This window comes from Chaetura pelagica, unplaced genomic scaffold (genome assembly GCF_000747805.2).
Source record: "Chaetura pelagica isolate M959 unplaced genomic scaffold, ChaPel_1.0 scaffold436, whole genome shotgun sequence".
Taxonomy (NCBI): Eukaryota; Metazoa; Chordata; class Aves; order Apodiformes; family Apodidae; genus Chaetura; species Chaetura pelagica.
This window is the reverse complement of record NW_009953651.1, coordinates 2,226,785-2,249,221: the sequence shown is the minus strand read 5'-3', so window position 1 is coordinate 2,249,221 and position 22,437 is coordinate 2,226,785. Positions and strand designations below refer to the sequence as shown.

The 22,437-nt window shown below is 33.8% G+C and overlaps 1 protein-coding gene across 1 annotated transcript in view; it reads right to left on the bottom strand.

Annotated features, from left to right (window-relative positions):
* Positions 1–18,806: 18,806 nt before the first annotated feature.
* The window catches only part of LOC104390844 (heparan sulfate glucosamine 3-O-sulfotransferase 1-like), a 45,746-nt gene continuing 42,115 nt past the window's right edge, over positions 18,807–22,437 (bottom strand). The window contains exon 2 of the mRNA XM_010000050.1: positions 18,807–19,855. Coding sequence (XP_009998352.1) covers positions 18,807–19,736 — 930 coding nt within the window. The 5' untranslated portion in view covers positions 19,737–19,855. The remainder of the gene's footprint in view (positions 19,856–22,437) is intronic.

Sequence of the window (22,437 nt, the reverse complement as noted above, 5' to 3'; positions counted from 1 at the left end):
AATGATTTCTCACATTTTGGTCCAAACCAGATAAATCATCCTAGAAGGCTGACCTGTATTTTCGCATAAATTCAACTGTTGGCAAGTGTTGACATGGCACAGTGCATTACTATGTACCTGCTTAGATCTCAAAAGCATAATAGCTTTACAAGATCAATGTTTTCTTAAGCTAGTTGCTTTGCTGCTAAAGCAGAGTAAGCTGCCCAGGGCAGAACAATGCAGTAAATAATACCTGTTACTGAAAGTTAGTCTGCCAGGAATTAGTGAATTAGTGAAATTCTGGCAATGAAGAAATCAATAGCAAAAATTCCTGGAGGTCACTTCTGGTCAGGGTGTTGCTGCTAAATAATGATTTACTTTTTTTAGTGAGAAAGAATGAAGTGACATCAGGTGGACGTCTTTTGAATCAGATGTAGGGGCAAAAGACCTATGTTTTCTTTGCGAAGGAGAGCAAAGAAAATTAATTATTGGGTGTTACAGCCCAGGAATGTTCTATGTTTCTTCACAGACACTTAGTTTCTTAGTTTAGGCACCTGAATTATGTGTTTTATGTTACAGCATTGAATCACTCCTTTTAATGTGAAAACTACAAATTAATTTTATGACTGCATATGTTTTCTGGCCTGATGATTACACACACAAGCTATTTATTATCTATTCTGTTTCTTTACATCATCTTCTAGAATATGTAAAATGTTATTTCCCTTTATAGAAACTCACTTTTTTTGAGGATGGTATTTCTTTAAATCATTCTAGCTGCAGGATAGCCTTTTAGCTCTGGTTCAGCATCTTACAGGTTCCTACAGCTTTTAAGTTTAAAGTCAAGTCCTTTACCAACCTACTACCTTGGAATCTTCCTGCTGGGGCTCATATTGTACTTGCAGCAAATTCACATAACAACTTTTTTTTCTAGGGACTTCACCTTTTCTTTCAGTACTTTAAAAAAAGCAAAAAAAAAATAATAAAAAAAATAAAAAAAAAATTGAAAAGCCTTGTGCTAATTTAGACTTCTCAGGAGAAAGCTTCCTTATTCCCTTCCAATACTGGTAACTGGGTGTTCCTGTAACACAAATTATTTGCTGTTATGTTCATTCATTGTTTGTGTATCTCATTTTCTGGGCCCAGGAAATGGGTTGCTACACAATTGATGCCAGCCTCCTCCACTGCCTGTCCCATCAGTAAGGGAATTGGGATGGACAGAAACATAACCCTTGGTGAAAATAAAGCTAGTTGAGACTTGTTAATGGGAGAGGGTAGGAGTTCGGCTTGAGCTGAGCCAGAGAGGGAAGAAAGATGTTTCCCTAAGTATTTGTTTAATTACTTATCTTCTACTTTTCCCAATAACTAAATCAGTTGTTAGAAGTTTGTGTTAATTCTGCAGTACATTAAATTAAGTAAAAATAAATTCCCTGGGTTCTGACTGCTTTACCTGTGACAGTATTAAATTTCTTCAGATTTAGAGCCAAAGTCCACAAGGAAACTTTGGGTTGATAAGTTCTGCTATACCTTGGTTTTGCCGCCTAGTTTGAGTAGGATGTCGCAATGTTGGAGACAGCTGGGAATGGCTGTTTCTGGACACTCACTGGGGAATAACTCATATCTCGTTTACATCCTTGGACTAACCCAAACCTTTGTCCTCTTGCCAGATGACAGAACTGTTTCGAGTATCTCTCTGTGTACTTAACTGTGCTCCTAGGAATTGCCTCAGATTAACTTTAATTCTGTAAGTGTATTATTAATTTTTAATCACCAGACAATAATTTTCTGCCTTGAATCCTAATTCTCCACTGGTTTGCACCTTGTGTATTAATTTGCACATATGCAGAGTAAAATTAGGTGTTAAATGAAACCAGTCTAGTTTGGTAACAAATTTCATACCCATTGAAAAGGTGTAAATTATTGTGATGAAATGTAAAGCAGTAGGGAATTTAACTCTTCATGGCAAAATATTGTTATTTCATTGATTGCTTTCCCATATTGCTTTATAGAAAATAAAAAGCAAGTTTTTACTTGTTTTTATATTTATAAAAAATCTACGTGTATCATCAGATGATACCAGCCAATAATCAGCAGTTAGGGCCTAAAATTGCCATATTTCTCTTTCTTAAGATGCTAACAACCAGCACAGTAATAGTTCTTCAAAGAACATATTTTAATTTAAGTAACGATAGCTCAACATCAGCACCAAATTTTTTATCAGTTTTTGTTTGTTTGTTTCTGACAAAACAACCTTAGATCACTAAGTGGGAGTGGTCTTCTGTGGTTTCCAAAGCAAATACTGACTGCATTCTGAGGAGTCAATTTCAGTAAACCCCAGTTTTTATGTGTATTGTTTTAAATGTAATATTTAAAATTGGTTTAGAGGTCAATACTTAGTGAAAATAAGTATTAACTGAATTACCTAAATATTGGTTGGAAGAGACCTTTGAGGGTCATCTAGTCCAACCTGCTCAAGCCTCCTGCTCAAAACCCCAGAATACTGCCAACACTAGATAGTCAACGATGGTGTCTTAATGCGTCAAGAGGGCATATGGGAAGAGTAAACAAGAATAGGTACCAAAGGAAGATGCTATAAAAGTATTGCTTGAGCACTTAGGGATGAGATCTCTAAGGTCAAGCTTAGATCGAGCTAGAAAATAAAGCTTTTTTCATAAATTATGGAAACTGGAAAATGCATCTGACAACAATAAGAATAGGTTCCCCAGTTGATTATATCTGTCCTCTGCTAAGAAGTATGATGCCCTGCCTATCCTTTAAGGTGTGGCTATTTCATCTTTATAGCTATTTATGAAATACTATTTGAAATAATATCTATAAAATGCTTTAGATGAATGCCCCATGTTTCCACTCTTCAACAGTGTTCTACAATGACTTAATGATGTCAGCTGGTTAGTAGTTTATTCTGTCTTCTTTATTTTCAGTCTGTGGCTGAATAGGGGCGTGATTTCTTATCTATGCTTCATGACAATCTAATATACTTTCAAAGCTCACAGTTCACTCTCTAGTTTGTCCTAAATGTGAAAGGCCAAAAATATTCTGGATGAAGAAAAGCAAAGAAATAATAAACGAAAATCCTTTCGATCTTGCAGCGAGGAAAAGAAAATTCATTGGTAGAGCTACCACAGGTGGACATAAAAAGGGAATATCACTAGAAAAAGGCAACTGAACTACTTCAGCTAAGTAATTGGCCAGTTATTTGTAAGACTACAATGCTAGCAATAATTTGAAGTCTTCAAAGGGATAATGGCTTAATGGTACAGATGCTTGAATTTGCAGTGTTTTACTGAAATGAAATATTTTGAAAATTAAAAATAAATGTATTGAAAATGATAAGACCACAAGCATATTCCTGTTAAAACTTATGCATTTTTCTGTGACTTTCAGTGAAAGCAGAATCAAGCATTTATATTGCCTCTTGAGATGTAGTACTGTAACACTGGTTACATTAATCCTGATAATGCCTACAACTCTGGTGCTTATATTCTTCTAAAACTATTTTCAAGATGAATAAATTATTGGAGCAAAAATATAGACGAATGTTCAGAGGACAAATTCTTTAAAAAATGTGTATTCTACCCCGTACCATAAAATCACAGATTAAATACAGCAGGTTTTCTGTCTGTCATCTGAAATAAGTTTATTAGTTCCAGAGTTTGCTATGACTAAGAGCTGTCATTACTCATCAGGTCCAGCACTACAGCTCCGGAGCTCAGACAAGACAAGGTGACTGTCTTGTAAGAAGATCCCTGAGGATGTTTGGGTAATTCTCTGATTCTGAAAGGCTGCTTAGCTCTTCTAGACTGTCAGCTTCCTTAAGGTCTGCATTTCTAGGAATTAGCATGAATGTGCTTACTGTGGGCTTTATAGCCGATAAAAACATATTGTCAAGAGTCAGTCAGAGCTTTTAAAGAAAAACATGACAACATAATTTAGAGGAACCCTTGGCAGAACTCTACAGCTTGGTGTAATGTAAGATATTAGTTGACATGCAAGCAGGGTAAACACTGCTGCTAAAACAAGGTTTGGACAAAGCTCCTGTAGATATACTTTGCAGGGCATCTCCATAGCAGATAATCTTCTGAAGTACACTTAGACTGGGGGGAAAAGAAATAATAAAAGGAACGTGAAAGGCTTTTAGCCATCAATAAATTCATATAGGATGGTGGGAAAACAAGACAATTAATGGAATCAGAAAATTAATATCTGTTTAGGGCAATAGTTAGTCAGTGAGTTGGGATTATTTTTTAATTTTTGTTTTACCAACTCCTTGAGGAAACAAGGCTTACTTGATAATGCTGTCTCTGTTTCTCTCCGTCTGGTCATTGCACCCATAATAACGTTTGAAATGATAGCTACTTTCAAGCAAATCTAAAATAGAATTAAATTCCTATGAGATCTGTGGAAACTGGTACTTTGTTTTTATAAATGTCTTGCAACTATGTCCCACTAAAGGAAATGCAGGCAGAATACATCTGGTTCTTTGGAATAAGGATGAAGTTCTTGTGGTGAGTAATCTTGATAGGGATATCAAAGGATACAAATTCATAGGAAGGTTCCATTATTACTGCTATTCATGATTTTTTTAATATATTTTTTTTTTTCTCTTTGAGAAGACTTTCTTCAATTCTGTGCAACAGCTAGGAAGGAAACAAGCTTTAAGATTACATTCTTCAAGTTGGAAAGACATCTTATAAATACTCTTAGATATGTGGTTGCAGATTCAGTTTTGACTATATTACTTACTGCCATGTTTGAAGATGGACATTTCTTGGAATAATGTTTTGAGAAATACAAACTATAGTGAATCATATTATTATTAAAGTCAAAAGGTGCTTGAAATGTTTATCCATTAACTAGTTCTAAACTGGTTATCATATTTTTTTAGCTTTAATGCAGGTTAATCAGAAGCTACAGCTGTAATTTGTCTAGAACATAGAATCACAGAACAACCCAGCTTGGAAGGGATCTTGAAAGATCATCTGGTCCAGCCATAAATGAGAATGGTAGCCTAGATGAGATTTTCTAGCACCCTTTGCAATCACATATTGAAAACTTCCAGCAACAGACTCTAACGGGTCACTGGGGTAGGTTGTTCCAGTGAATGATAGTTTCCAGTGTATTAAGCTGTGAAACTTCTTTCAGTTATTAATAATCTGCCTTACATACAAAGAAGAAAGTCTGACTAGGTAAGCCTAATTATTCCAGTTTTTACAAAGTTTAATAAAAATGTTAAAACCAAAGAAATTTACATTTCTGATTTCCTGAATCAAAAGGTATTAGTTGCAAAAGATTTATTTCATGAGTTAGAATATTTCTAGGTATATTTTGTCTGGATTGAGGCTTGAGAAAAGCATGGGGGCCTTGAAATTAAGACATGCAAAACTGAATTTAAAATAGAGGCAGTTGGTAATACAGCTATGTTTACACAGAAGGAACATTTCGTTAAGGAGGTGTCATAATAAATGTTTGCAGCAAGTGTGGAGTAATTGGCTTGAGTAGCCACTTGATGTCATCCTGGTGCTACAAAATTTGTCTAAAAAAACATTAAAACCCCTTTTATTCAAGTACAACAATATTTTCAGTGCACTTGTCTCATCTATAGTCCTAAAGTTTTGTTTTCCTTTTTCTGCAAACTTTTTTTTTTTTTTAAATTTTTCTTCCCCCCTCCTCCACAGTCATGCAGAATCTCTTTAAGAAACTTTCTGACAGAATGCTTAATATCTTCTTCTGTCCTTCACTTGAAGTCACTTGAAGTAGCTGCAAATTTTTCAAGAAAATGTGATTCACTTATGCCTCATGTAACTAGACTGATGTTAGTTTGGCTCAAATATTATGTCCATGTCATAAAAAAAAGTGTAGTAAATCTTCCTGGAGTTTAGAGTGATGGTTTTACTTCTGAGATCATTCAGCTGTGTTATGCCACCTTTTTCCTTTTTTTATGACCAACAATAAAACTTTTAAAAGACAGTTAATTTTTTTGTCTAGGAAAAGTTGTTCTTTAATGTTTTCTCCTTGGCATCCAACTTGATATAAAGGAGTAAAATGTCTCATTGTGCATTTCTTTGGCAGGGAGGGGAGAGGGTGGAAAGGATGCCTGTCTCTTATACCAATTTGATATTATTCAAAACAAATTTTATATGGGCTTTGTGGGAAATAATTTTCTCTGACACTTACACCAGATTAAAATATCCCCTACTGAGTATCTTTCTTTACCAGTCATTCTCCTTCCACCTAAGCAGATTCTCTAGATCAACTAATTTTCTGCTGGTTTTTAAATTTCCTGTGACTTGTTCTTTTCTCTTAAGTCATTCTGTTCTTTATACTTGTTCTTGATTCTGTGAATGTTAAGTTTGTATTTTCTATAATCCAATTCACAGTATTTCCGCACAGTACTCCTTGAGAGTTGTAAAATACTTGCTTTGGCAGACTGCCACTTCATTTTCATGATAATATTATATTTACAAGAGATTACAAATTTGTGTTGTAGTTCTAAACTTTAACAAGTTCCACCTTGTACTATTGTGTAATCCAGAAGATAATTTACGGTCTATAAACTGATGCAAGAACATTTTGTTTTTTAAGTACAAGCGATGAATAAGCAAGTGCACAGGCCACCTGATAATCTGAGAAACCCTCTGTAAGGAACTGTTGTTTGTATTTCTGTGTGTGATCTCAATGCATTCTCTGACAGTTGCCTTAGAAAGATAAAGCTGAGACTGAAAATGTCCAGATGTCAAGAAAGTGATTAAAGTAGTACTTCTACGGGAACAAAGAGAGACTGAAAGGAACCAGGATAGATCAGTCTGAATAAGGTGAATAATAGGGATTTGATTGAGGTGAGAAGATTAGTAAGAAATGAATACTGTCTTCTTTTTAGCTGTATCTCAAAGTATGAAGTAAGGAGACAAAGTGAAATTAAAGTACAAAGGGACTTCTTTTTCTGAGTATAATAATTCATGGGCCTTTGCTGTTTCAGGAGGTCAGTGAGACAAATCAGGAGCTGACTGTAGCCACTTTTTAAAGGTTCGTGAATAACAATTAGTAGAAATTTTTTCCTGTGAGTACTTTGCAGAACACTACTGAATAAATTGGATACAGGTTCAAAAATTAAGATCTAGTACATAATGACACAGGAAAAATAGGAAGAATACAACTTAAAGAGAATACCTCTACTTGAATTCTCACAATTTGTGACAACAGCTTTTCTGGGGCAAGAATATAGTTGATTTCATCCAGGCTTATAGATAAAACCTTTTAATTGATATTCTCATTGACAACAGTTTGGATAAGACTTATTTGTTAAACTTGAATATTTCCAGTGTAAATATTAGCAAATGTTACCTCTTTTGAAGAATTCAGTGAGTGGAAATTGATACTTTATTGGCATAATTTGTATTATCTTGCACAGAAGTCTAAAATATGTCAGATTAACTGTGTTCTAGAAGTGAATACTACTTCCCCTGCTGTACATTACTTCTTATTGAGCAAATCTAGACAATAAACTCACATTCAGGTAGCTAAAAAGTAAGCATCTAAAGTTAGGTGAGATCATGCTCATATTAATTATTGTTTGGTTGTCTTTTATATTTGCAGTCTTGCAAAATATTGAGAGATTATTTACAGTCTCTTCTGCTTCTACTTGGTGTCTCCCTTCTGTAAGTTCTCCATATTCACTCCTGTAGTAGTTCTATAACAAAATAATTTAACTTTTATTATCCTCAGTAATGGATTTCTGCAGATATTAATGATTGGTCCTCTGTTTATATTACCAAGTTTTGAAATGGGACTGTTTTGAACCTCCTAACACCATTGTGTACAAGAGTTGGCTTTTTTGTGTTTTTAAAAATTCAGACAATAATGTGTTTATCTGACATAAAATCTTTGTGACTTTCCAGTTGCTGCTAATTCACATGGAGTTTTCATCAATGTAATGATAGTCTGCATACTATAACTGTATTTTGTAAAATATATCTCTGTTCCTGCAGAAAATATCTGGTGTTTCAAGATTGGAACTCATTTATGCAATAGCTCTTTCCTGTCATCCTAGCCATCAAGAGAAAGAAAAGATGTAGACGCAATTTGATACTATGTATTTCACCTGAATATAAGACCAGATGAGAACCTGGCTTCTAATGGAGGCAGATGGCAGGCTACCAAAAGCATTTTTAGTATCATTTTGATTGTATTAGTTCAGACGTGAGTGGTTACTTATCTGTCTTTTCCAGGTTTTATGTGTGCCTGATTGCCTCATCATCTTGAATGATTAATTTTCACTACACTTCCACATAATAGGATAACTTTTTTCTAAGTGGGGGCAACGTGTAGTTGTTTCATAGTGTCTTATGTATGTTAGAAGGACAGTGTATACCTAGGGCACTATTCCATTCTTCTAATTTATATCCTAAATGTTCTGGGATTCAGGGAGGCCTAAGTGACTTGTCCAAGACTGCACAGAAAACAGAAGGCTTGCTGTATCAACACTATTAGTACTGTTAAAGCTAAATGGTTCTTAGTTATGTGTAGGGAGTTATTGAAAGATTTTCCCAGCATTCATGAATCTTAAATTTATGCTTCTCTATACTTAAGTAGTTCAGAATATTCTTCATCTATCAAGAAAAAAAAAAAAATAAAAAAAAAATAATTGACATGTAAACTTAGCTAATTTAAGCACTTAGATGACTTTAAGCAGTTAAAATTTATGCCCTGGTTGAACAGAAAACTGAAATGAAGTAAAATTTTCTTAGTTTGTACAAAGAAGAATGAAAGCAGATAAAGGACAACTTGATGTATGAGAAACAATATATGAGATATGGCTTATAAATTATCTTCTGATATGTTAATGAATTCTAGATAGAGAAGTTGGCAATATGATGATTTATGGATATTTTAATAATTAAATTAAAAATTGAAAGGTGATCTGAGTGAAAGAATCCCCAGGAATCTTTTGAAAAAGTAATTATGGATTTGAACATTTAAAGAGGCTTTTTATACACCCTGATATTCACATATACACATATTTGAATTTTAAACAGATACATCTGAAAAATCTAATGAGCCTACCACCAGTACCACTTCTTATACTTACACAGAAATACCAAATTTAAACAGCCTTATTTAGAAATACATATTGCACTCTTGCATGGACTAAAAAAAGTCCATATTTAGTGACATAATATTTTTGGCCACCCAGAAAATCCTGCATTCCTGTTTGACACTGATGAGTAAAGCTAATACACAGACAGATGCAAAAATAATTAACAACTTAGATATTTGTTATTAAAACTTAACTTTAGTCAAAATGAAATGGCTAGGTAGAACTTACTCAAGGAAGGTTAATTCTGAAATGTTGTTTTTTTCTCTTTGGCTTTCCCACAAGAAACACAAACAACTACATAGAAAAAATAAGAAAATATTGCTGTGGAAGGAGAAAGTACTTGTAGCTGTCAGCACAGACTGCTAGTCATTCTAATTAACTGGGTGAAATTTCCACAGCTAAGATGTATCTTTAAAATCCAAAAAGAGCCACCTTGGCTTAAGCTTATATGAAAAATGTTCTTATTGTCTTCTTCACATCTTCATTTTCTACCATTAGAAGAACATTATATAAAATAAGAGTAATTGAGAAAGAATTCTTATAATACAGAATATTTCTAAAGCCATCAGTATTCACTTTACACTGCAGTGAGTATTCAAACAACATGGAGTAATTTTGAGAGGAAAAAGTCAACAGATATCTAAAAATACTGCATAAATACATGAGAAACAGTACCTCTCTTCATTTTATCTAATGTTCTCCTATATGATACATCAAATTTTTCTATATACTTTGAGTCTATTTCTTTTCTCTTTTAAATAAAATCCATTTAGCATTTGTTGATACCCCCCCAAGACCACCTAAGTAAACCTGCATCTTATCATAATAAATTTCTATTTTTTGCACAAGAAATATGGTTAGTGTTTTGTAGGCCCCATGTAGGACAGGTATGCTTTTTAGTTTTCCAGCTAATTAGCTGGGAATAGGAAGTCTGTGATGAACCTCTCTCCAACTTTGCCAGTTTCCATGTTCGAAGTTCAAGTGTCAAGGCAATTGCTCTTTTTTCCCAAAACGTTTCAACTATTGGAATTTTGTGTAAATATCTTGTCATTATTTTTTAGTTGAAGAAAATGCATATGTTTTTTGGTTGTAGGGAAGAGAAGCAGGAATATATAACACTGGAACAAATTAAGGTTTAAAAAGAAAGGTAAAATCAATCTGAAGATTATAAAGAAACCTGTGCTTTTTCTTGCAGTCTTGCATTTCTTTGGAACTGGCTTCTTTTTCTAAGCCACCTGGGATGGCAGATGGTGCAAGCGTATTTTTGAACCTAGTTATCTTTTACCTGGCACTGTCTTTCACAAGGGTCTGGTTTGCTTCCTAAACTTATGTGTAAAGTGCAATCTGATTTGAGAATTTAAGAGCAAAATGGCCCAAATTATCATTAGTACAATATAATCTTCAGTTGCAATGAAAGAAGACTTGAAATTATTTTCCATTTATATGACTTAAGTACATTATAGAAACACAAGATTAGCTAAAACAGAATCCCTGTTTTGCTCTGCTGCTGTCTCTGGGACATTTTGAAACTGCTCACAGCTCAGGTGAATGCCATGGGAATTGCTGGGGGTGGGGGAAGGTAATAGGGTTTTGCACATTCCTGCACATACTTGTATATATTTTTGCATATTTTCTTTAATCATTGGTATTTAATTAAAACTGTCTACTTTAGTTTTCAATTTGGAAAGTCTCTCTCCTTGTTCTCTCTCTCCTTTCCTTACCTGAGTGGGAAGGGGAGGCGATCGAGAGCATTGTTGTCATTGGTTTAATTTCTGATCCTGAGCCAACCTGTGACAACTGCCACTTCTTGATATTCAGAAAGGCCTAAATGATCATCAGTGAACAACAAAGAAGTGGTCAGTGAGCACAACTTTGGATCAGCAGCAATAAAAAAACTATTTTGGTAGTTCAGATAAAATGCTTTCTAAAGTAAAACAAAAGTATTTATTTGCGTTGCTGTTAGTGTTGAAAATGCTATCTTTATATTTCTTACATGAACTGGTGGCTTAATAAGCACTGAAGATATGTTGGAAAGTGTTAGAATATATTCTGTCATTTGGATCAGCTTTAGGCAATTACACATGTAAACATAATTACTATGGTACAATTTTTTTAAGCATACTGGTCTCGAGTTTGTGATGAATGAATCTTCAATGTGTTTTCCCGACACCTTTTTAAATGTAATTAATCCAATATTAACTTATTTTAGATATGCCAGAAGCATCGTCTTATTGCTAATAAGTTGAAACTTCCTAGCATTGCCAGAATGCATCTCTGTGTGTCTCCAGCAACCTGGGTGATATCTTGACAGAATGAGGCCAGCGATGCAAATACAGGAATTTTCCCACCCTCTCTTCTTGCAGTTTATTTCTTGTTATTGACCAATTCCCTGACTGGAATTTCTACAGAAAAATAAAATTGAAGAGAGAAACAGATTCTATATTAGCATTACTATCAAATGTATAATTTATGTATTAAGTTATAAGAGTATTTATGTTTCAGAAAGTACAGTTATTTCATTTGGCTTATCAGACACCTCAGACTGAAGTAGCATTCTCTACATACATAAATTTTGGGCTAGATCCTTAGTTTGAATTAAAGTAGTTTTAATAGTTACTACAGCTAACTGAAGTAAATGCCACTTTACATTAATGAAGTGCATGAATCCAAATGCTTCTGCTAAATATTAAATAAATAAATATTTTTTAAAAATAGAAGGTGATTTTTTTTCCAGTCCTCCAAAAAATAACCTCATTTGTTATGTTTGTTTTGCGTATTAGGATTAGCTATTTTGTCTTAATTGCTTGCAAGTCTGTGATCTGGTTTCCTGGACATACTAAAACAGCAGAGACAAAATGTGTTGTTTTTTTTTTAAAGCCATAATATGTTTCAGCTTTTACTTTTCTAGGATCAGGAAAGCTCAATCTGAGATCAAAACTATTTCTGGAAAGAGAAAAGCCAGAATTTATTAATAAATGGAAAAAAAAATAATAAAAAAAATAGAGAAGAATACATAGATGGAGAAGACAATAAAAGATAGTGGGTGACTGGCAGTGAACTTGTGTTTATGTGAAATTAACATCCTGGGCCTTAGTATTAAAGTGAGGTAACATAATCCTGTTCCTTCTGATCATGATTGAGAGATGATCAGATTAGGGAATAGTACAAGCATATATAACTGTACCAAATACTTGATAAAAAGGAGTCACAGAAAAAGGACTGTAACAAGATAACAAGCTTCTGTATTTCTGGCTCATTGTATGTAGTAGCTACAGAAAGCTGGATTAGTGTCATTTATTAATACTTTTCTGCGCGGCTGTATTTTGCTAGAATAATTACTGTTTGTGACAGCTGGATATTGGAACAAAAATAATGGAGGACCCAGCACTTAGTAAAAGGCAATTACATGAAGTTTCCAAAGTTAGTTTGCTGTTACCAATGGAATACTGACTGCAACTTGGCAAAAATCTGTCTGGCAGGTAATCTGAGGAGAAAGCAGTCATCTGGATGGCTGAAGCAGTCCTGGCTCTCTCTACATAATGGAGCACACATTACTCAGTATGATTTAACAGGTATCATTTTAAATCACTATAACTTTATTTCATATGCCATTTTTTTCCACTTGTGAAAAGACCTGTGTGTCTTGGCTATTACCCCACCTAATCTTTGTCTTTTTGATTGTGAACTCTGTTCACATAATATTGAAATCAGCTGGCAAAAAGGGTATTTGCTATGATATTATTCTTTCAAGAGAGAGATGGGATGGTGCGACACAAGGCATGAGAGAACTAAAAATATAGTAAACAGTTTTATAATGCTAATAAAAGGTAGTAACTTTTGTATGATAATTTCTTATTTAAGACACCAAAACAAAAAGTTTTTTGTCTTCTCAGCCTTTTAATTGAAAAAATCCAATTTTATTATTGAACAATATAGAGGAGATTTACAGAAATTAAAGGAAATGAAAACACCCAATTTTATTTGTGAAAAGTATGAAAAGCAGTTTACTTGAATCCTGTTCTTCTATGCTTACTGAGCATAAACAGTTCCTAAGTATATGACCTATGACTGAATGGTCACATCAAAATAGTTAAAAAATGAAAACAAATTAGCCAGTCCAAGTGGTAAAGTGAACGGACTCTTAAATACCTTTTCTTCCCTTTTATTACTGCCATCTGATATACATCTGTAAGTCAGTGCTTCAGAGCAACAATGTAAGAGTTTAAAAATTCTTCAGAATAAGGAAAGCTGGGACATAACTGTAGTATGTAATGATGAGAGGAAAAACACAAAGAGATTGTTAAATTATTATCAGTCCATATATAAAAATGCACTTCACAGTCTGAATTCTGGTATGATAATTCTTTGCATTTATTGGCAGTGTGACTCAAACCACCTTCTTATCTCAGAAGAGACAATACAATACCTGAGAAATGTCCTTTGATAGAGAAACTGTACCACTGGTAAAGAGTTTCCATTAAGATGTTTTTCTTTAATCACTTAATGAGATGTTTTGGCAATGGAACTAAAATAATCTACAATGTAAAAGTGTAAGACACTTTTGCATCAGAAAGTAGACTTCATAATGCTTATTACGTGGGCTAATATATCATATCTATTTTACCAGGAAATTGATTTATGTTGTTGTATTTTCCCTAAGTAGCAAATTCAACTTCGAGTACTAATTTATACTTGATAGTTACATTAGTATCTTGGCTTCAGAAAATTTTCCAGGAATTTTGGTAAGTTCATGTTATTGTTAATTAACCTTTAAGACATGACAATGCCTCTGTAATCACAGAATGTGGTTTATAAAATAGCAAAATAATTCAGTGAGTCACTGAAGCTTGAAATAATCAAAGTGGAAAATATGTGGCCAGTAATGAAATATTTGCCATTAACTGCTGGTAACGATTAATGTTCTAGGCAAATTATTACACATTTTAATTTCAATGTGTCTCTTCACTTCTACAATAGAATTCAAGCTTTTAAAGGCATTGAGGGATCAAAACCACAAGTATAGGAAAAAAATATCTACAGGAGTATAATCTTTACCTGAACAATTTAAATGTTCTCTTCTCTGCAAGGACATGTTATTTTTAGTATTGTTATTGTGAAACTCTTACTAAGAAACTTTTAGTAAGAATCAAGGTATTGGGGAGTGTGTCTTGCTCTTTTTCTTTTTTTAACTGTTCTCCAATAAAGCAAAGGAATAACTAATATTTTTGGTTTTAGCCAACTAGATTAAAAAAGAAATTATAGGGATTATGACAGTACTAACATTTTTGTCCGATTTATGAAAGCATCTGAATTGACAAAGTTAATAAGCAGTCAAACCTGCTGGAAGTAACCACATTTTTAAAGTTCTTTTTGATGCACTCTTGGAATGCGCATGAAGACTAAAAACTCTCTATGTGGATGCACTTCCCTACAGTAGTCAGTCTAATTTTCCTTTGATGCATTTCATAGGATTATCTATTGGCTTTGTATCAAAAGGATACTGAAGGTGTCGATGTTGCGTAGCAATGTACAATAGTGTGTATCGACTGTATGTCCTCTGTAAAGTTCTCCGTAAGTTCTCCTATGGATATTTAAAAAATGTCTCTGCTCTAACAGGTATTGAAGAGGAACTCTAAATGCTCTATTCAGGTGAAGCTCTGAAATGAAAGAAGTAATCCCAAGGCCTTTGAGCAGTAAGATACAGAGGACACAATGCAAAAATTCAGTCCTCTTCCTGGTAAAATAATGGGGGTGAATGCAACAGAGGAACCTCTTTGTTTTATTCCCATTACTTAAGTACTAGGAGCTTTTAGGGGCAAAACCCTAGCTCTTAAGTTTCCTAATATTTTTTCTTTATGTACTATAGATGATATATGCAACCCATATAAAAAAAGCCCAAATCTAATATTAGACTCACCTAGGTATTAGATGTGAGTGTGCTGCTTATTGTGGCAAAGGCTAAATTGATCCAGTCACAGTTAAAGTTGCTTGATATTGCTAATTCTGAGTGATATTAGGTCATTTTTTTTTAATAAAAAAGGAACAGTATTTAAAAGGAAAGCTTAATATTTGTTGAATACAAAACAACATCAAAGAGCTCTTCAAATCATCATAAATTCTGCAGTAGTCTTACAGATGTGACGATATCAATTGTTTCAGATGTTCCCAACAACCTTGAAAACAGCTGCGTGATCTCTCTGAGAAACATTCCCACATGTAATTTATTTCTGTGAACACCTCTTGAGTATCAGATGAGGTGAAAGTCCTTTGATGACCAATTTGGAGAAGAATAATTTATGGTTTACTACCTATTGTGGAAATTTAAAAGAGATAGTTGTAATCTCTTAAATTGAGAACTGTCTTGCTAATAACATCTTTAAGCTGACTGTTAACCTCCAGTTATTTCCAAAATTTGACTAGTTTTGAATTCCAAGTGCCAAAAACGGAGACCTTTTTATTTTGGTATTACTAAAGTATGGTTCAGTGCATCTTCTATTAAGTTTATCTGATCCACCTTCTGAGGATAAGGAAATACGGGTAATTTTTTGAAGACAATAAGAATGGAGAAGGTCAGAAATAATGCATGAGATAATATTTTCAACACCATAAAATGAGAAACTGAGTGAAACAGTTTATAATGTTAAATTATAGTCTCCTATATTTATTGAATTCTGTTATGCAGAGGTTAAATTGTATCTCTGTAGACCATTTACCAAAACAAAATTTCAGATTAGAATTTTGATTTATGTAAAAGCCAAAATAACTAATCCCTCTTCCAAATTATACTATACATAATATATTTATTTTGATATTAATAAATTCTAAAATGATAATTGAATTAATTCCATCAACTCTGTCCTTCCCAAAAATGCCCAGCAGAACTGAAGAGTGGTAACAAATAGAGTAGATGTATGCATCACTAATCCATACAGAGCAGTTCTCCTTGAAATGCAAATTCCAGAAAGGGACCTGCATTTTCAAAGATGCATGCAGCTTCTGCCAACTGGTGTTCCAGCACTCAACTCATTTAAAGATTAGCTGTAAACTTCAGAGAAGAGACAGACTTGATGCCTGCAAGCATAAATAAAGACAGACATTAGAAATTTTATATTTTTTTCCTTGGAATCCTATGAAATTGAACGTGACACATAAGACAAGTGAACTCTTCAATTACTAGGAACTACCCAAGCCCTTTGTTAAAGCATACATGGTTTTCAAATTATCATCTTTGAAAAAAAAAAAAAGGAAAAAAAAGGAAAAAAAAAAAAAAGGAAAAAGCCACCAGCCTTATTCAATGCTACTGAATGAAATCAGTATTGAAAAGAGCAAAACAAAAATACGGGAAGTTTTGGAATGTGTAAGAAACAGAAAACAATGCTGAAGAAAAGCTGTAATCTATGATATAAACTGCTGTTGTTCTGCTACCTCCAATACTGCATTTCTGAAATTAAGGGACTGGAATGAATTTCATTCACTGAAATTGCATTGGTCAGAAAGGACAGGTTATGTTAAACATTATAGGGATTCTGGATTTGGGGCTTCTCTTATTAGATAAAAATGTTGTGCCCACCAAATACAAAGTGTTGATCCAGTATAAAATCACCCTGCAGATTCAGGGTTCAGAAATTTTTGGGGTTAAAAAGGTACTGTTAGACTACACGATGTAATTATCACAGTTTGCCTGTACAATGTCCTTGTAGAGATGGTGTAAGACCAGCATAAACATCCTGTTGTTTGGCTGATTTGAAAGAAATACATTAATATTTCCACACCTGATTAACATAAAGTTTTGTAGTATTGAGTAGTACCCAGATACGATCATATTAATGACTAAGAAGCCGCAATCTCAGAAAAGGCGGAAGTAAATAACAATTTAGTCCCTCTGTAGAAATCAGAGATGAAGTAAATAACCATACTTCAGAAAGATAATTTCAGAAGTTAATGATATGCTAATGACAAATGTAATTTTCTCTCATATGTACACATACAAGTAGCAGAAGAGATGAAAAATAAGATTTTTTTTTTATTGTTTTTTTTTTTAATTTTTAATTTTTACCTTTATTGAGGGAATATTTGATGAAGGCTATTTCCACATAATCTGGCTGGATCTAAGTCTGTCCAGATTCAGTGGACTACTGCTACCTGCCTAACATCTAAGTAGTCCCTTCTTAGTAGCCTAAAAATGCGCACTGCAATACATGCATTTTAGTCTGTGAAGTGGAAGATTGAATCCCGTGTTAGGAACATACAGTCCTGAAGCTTTACCATGGTTTAGACAGAAGGAAACAGATTCAAGATCCTATCCAGGGGCAAGTGAAGTTTGATTCTGCAATGCTCAGAGTGTGCCCACACTATAAAGTGTCGTGAGAAGCTTGAAGAGGAATGCACATAGTGAATGCTTTTTCTGGATTTTAAGGTACACCAAACAAGAACATCTGCATTTGTAGTTCTATCTGGCACCATATTTAACATTTTGACTTGATTTTCTTCTTTGGTATTGATATAAAATAAAACGTTTACATGAAAAAGGAGAACAGGCCAGCACAACACTATCAAACAAAACCAAAAAAATTCCTAATGCAGGGGTATAGATGAATGTGGGTTTATGTATAATCTGACTATGTCATACTTGGCATATTGAACAGTGTGTCTGAGTTATACAGTACAGCAAGATGTAATTGTAACTTTGAGAACATCCCATTGTGTGCATTAGAAATGACAAAAATCCTCCATGCCTTGGAGAGCAAGCAAATAATTTTTTTTTCTTTTAACAAGAATGAATGTGCCAATGGAGATACGTAAACTAACACCAGGAGAGCAACAGAATAACTAGTCACAGAATACAAACATTAATAATATGGCAGTTCTAATGAAGAGCTTTCCCACTCAAGAGCAAAGAGATGTAAATCATATCAGCAGCTGTACAAATATTTGATTATATTAATATTTTTTGCATTAATTTTTTTTAGTATCTAGAGTAATAATGTAAACTGAGGTTGCTGTGGATATTTTAATTTCTTTAAATTCAGAACTCTCACTTCTTCAAGCTGTTCATATTTTCACTTTGGAGATTGTATGTTTGTCTATTTGTTTTGCAAACCCAAGATAGTAAGAGTGTGGTTTAATGCTAATGATATGTAGACAGGGAGCTTCTAGTTTCTCATTTAAAATCACAGGTGAAATAGATTCCTTTTATTATTAATTAAGAACTTTGGCATACTAACAGAGGATTAAATACTTATTTGAGCTACTACATATGTCTCTGTTTTAACATACAATTTAAGTTCTTGTATGAAAAATTATAGAAATCAATGCCACTATTATTATGTGTGATATAAAAAACACAACAAAAATTACAGAACAGTTAGAATAATACCATCTCAAATATTTACATTTTTACACTGTTAGAAGCAGTCACTTTGCCAAAAGAGCACAAATCCTGTAATAGATACGTATTTTAATTAAGTCTGCTGAAGTTTATGTATTTGCATGATGGGAAAAAGATCAGAATATGACTCACAGTAATTATACAAATACATTATACTTATTTTTCCCAAAGAAAAGGGTACCATTTCAAAAATTTAACAGATGTGCTATTCCACTGAAGCGTGTAACCAGTATGTTAAGATCTTGTAATACGAATCTCCACAGTTTAGAAACATATATTTAAAAGAGTTTCAGGCCCTTTAAAGAAACATTGATTCCAAATGCATTAATGCCAGTCAAAGGAATGGTTAACCATTCTGTAAAAGTTTGCATTGTGCTCTCTGAAATAAGAATACAGTTGCTCTAAAACAGTGTTATTAACAAGAGGATGGGGACGCCCTTTGGATTCATGTAAACATCTCTCCCTTCCATCACTTCTAATGCAGTAGAATCCCTTGGTTTGGTTAAAATAAAAATTCGAAGACATAATTCTGGAAGGAAGATTTAGAAATCTTTCAACTTTTTGTAATTCAGGAAGAGGGTCCTTGATCAAAGTATTGCCATCCACTATGTGAATCTGATCCAAACTGAAATGCTTAAGCCACTTTTCCATATGAACATCATATAGGCTTCTCTGAATAGCTTTGTATTTGGTATTAAGTGCTCCATTCTTAATAACAATATCTTCAAAGAGCTGAACAGGCTTGTGGCTTTCTACTCTGTTGTAATATACTTGGGTATAGTCAGATATAACTCTCTCAGTGGGATCTCTCAGGATGAGCAGCAGTTTAATGGAGCTATTCATGTCATGAATTCTTTCTGGAGCCTCTGGTGATGTAAAATAGCCTGGTGTTTTCTCAATTGTAATTTGATTCCCATAAGAAAATGGCATCAGACTTCTATACCAGTCTATTCCTTTCACATAATTTTCATCCCAGTCAAAGAAGTGGACTTCTGTAGCTGCTACCACAATATTAGGATGAATATCCAACATTTCCAGCAAAGCCCTTGTTCCTCCTTTACGAACTCCTATGATGATTGTCTGAGGTATTTGTCGGCTTGTGCCAGGAGGTCTCACCTGTGCCGAATAGTGTTCACTTTTATTGCTGAATAATCCTACTTGTGACTTCAGTGTTTCCAACAGTGCCCTGTTCTCATCAGGAGCACCCTGAGCATGAGCCAACAGGAGATAAGCTGACACTAGTAGAAAGGCCATGTGGAGAGGAATAATTAGTTCAAGATAATAGGATACTTCACTAATAAAAGAATAGGTAAGTCCCCTCCCGAGTTGGCTGGCAGAACCCGTGGTAAACACACAGCAAGTTTCTGGATCATCTACAAAATAAAATAAAACAAATCAGTATTTCTAAACCCATCACCAGTTTGAAATTCAACTTGTAATTCAATTCACAAAATCTGTGATCCCAACAGAAAATCTATACTGAAATTGTTTCCCCCAAATTTCTTTCAGAACAAAAAAAATACCATGTGGGTTTGGTTTTGTTTTTTTTTCCTTAGGTGACCAATGAGAGATACTAACCCTTCAATAGCTTGTATTTCCTCTAATTCACCTGATTTTAAGTTTCTGACCATTATTTGCTTGCTTTGATTTCCCTAGTCCTCTTCCAAATATACCAAATAGCTCTCCTGCCTTATATACTGTACCCAACATAATAGTAATCATAATTCCAGAGCATTTCTTTTATGTCAATGTCTGTCCCCAAATTCCCTTCTGGAATAGTATATCTTAATCTAAATAATGTCACTGGATGGTGGTGCATCCATTTCATTTCCAGTGAGCTGTGGATCATACACAAAAGTTCTGTTTACTTAAACACAGAAGACAAAGTACAGATATTGGCAAAAAAACTGAACCTGAACCTTTTAGAACAGAAAACTAATACTGTGACAAAGCAAGGGTGAAGTGTCTCAGTTGGACCAGCATAGAAAAAAACAAATTAGGTGGATTCTTTGCAGTTATCCAAGTACTGTGAGACATAGTCCCTTAAATGTTGAGAAAAATCTTGGCAAAATCAAATCTTCAGATAATATTCTGCAGTTCCTCCAAAGTTCCCTATAAGAGGTACCTAGATGTTCTCTGAGCACCTAAAATCTTTTGCAGGGAAGCAAGTCTGGTTGAAACTGGACACTTTCTAGTTTTGTAATCCATGTAGCATACAATAATTTTAAGAAAGTGGAGTATGTTAAAACTCAAAAAACTGAAAACAGGCTTCAGGCTTGCAGGTTTAGACAAGTGTACATGCAAGTAAAAAAAAAATGTCACCGTAACTGACATGTTACATTTGGGTAGCTCTTGTATGTATTTGAAACAGATTGCTAGTGATCTGACATCAAAAGGGCAGTGATCAGCAAAATCAGATCAATGCAACTACATGTACTGGAACCACTATGCTTGGATTGCCTGTTCCTGTCTGAAAATCTCACAGGACTGTTGGACTTCATCCCATTTCTGAGCAATTAGAACATTTTAAGAGTTACAGATCTACATCTTTGTTTTCCTTTTAATGTAGAGCATAGTAATCAGCTATTTCATACAGTGAAGCAGCAGTAATTTTAAAAGCAATAACCAGTTTTTTAATCTATTTGAATCACGTATTTTAAAGTAGTCTCAGAAATACTACTTTAGCTCCTTCTATTTAGTTTCACTGTCAGTTTCTTTCTTTTTCTGAATATATTGGTCACAGTACTTTGCCTTTTAGAAACAACCTTAGAAAACAGTGAGTTCCCATTTGTCATGGCTCTGAGGAGCACTCAGTATTTTTATTTTAAAATTGTTTACTTTGAGGCTTACTTTTCAAACTTACATATTTAACATAAGAACATTTTTATAATAACAGTCTAGCCAATGTAGCAGATTCATTTAATCTATTTTCTAAATCTTATTAAAATCTATTCCAGCTCCTTGGATATCTAGGGAATTACTCTTCTTAGCCTGAATGAGCTCTAAACTCACAGACAGGTAGCAAATACTAACTTAAAATTGCCATTTAAAAAATAAACTATGACCTTTAGTGAGTAAATCTGTGGAAAACATTCTCTGTTACGTCCACGCAAGACCTGAAAGTCAACTGCTTCTTCCAAAAGACCACAGCTTCAACCAGGTAAAGTGTGTAAGCAAACACTTACTAGATTCTGGAAATGCCCGAGTTCTAATTTGCTTTGTAATCAGAGACTGGAAGAAATACTGTTCTCATCTACAAATCTGAAAGGAAGTTTCATTTTAAAAGTCACAATTTTTTAAATAAGAACTTCATATGGAAGTTCTATTGAAAATTCTCAAGAGCAGGGAATAAATTATTGCTGTGACAATTACAGGAATAGATACATTTACAGCAAGACTATTTGTAGTTTAACTTACCACCTGAGATCAGTATGTCTCTATAAAACACAATTAGAAAGCAAGTAACAGAAGAAATTCTGCATTTTCCATGAACCAAAGTATTAGTAACAGCTTTGAAAACAATTGTTAAGTTTAATCAGTTTGCAATAAATTAGTTGTTTTATATAGTGGAAATTTTTTACAGGTCTTTGCTAGAACAAAGCCTTACCCAGGAAATACGACCAGAAATAACAGATTTTAAAATGTGCTATAAAACTGGTGCCTAAATAGATCAAAACTGTCTTTGGGAGCAGTGCCTGCAGAACAATATTCAAGCTTCTGCCTAAGATATTTGATTGATTTTGGTGAAGCTCTAAGATGTTAGATCCTGTGGTTAGGTTATAATTGCTATATAAATATAAAGGTTTTAAAGATGATTTATCAAATGTAATTGGAATGTAATTTGAATAATTTGTATGCTGTTTTTCTGCCTTTATGCATTTAAATGCACATTTTTAGAATATATGAACTCTTTTAATTATGAAAACAATATGTTTTACACTGCTGCACTGCACAC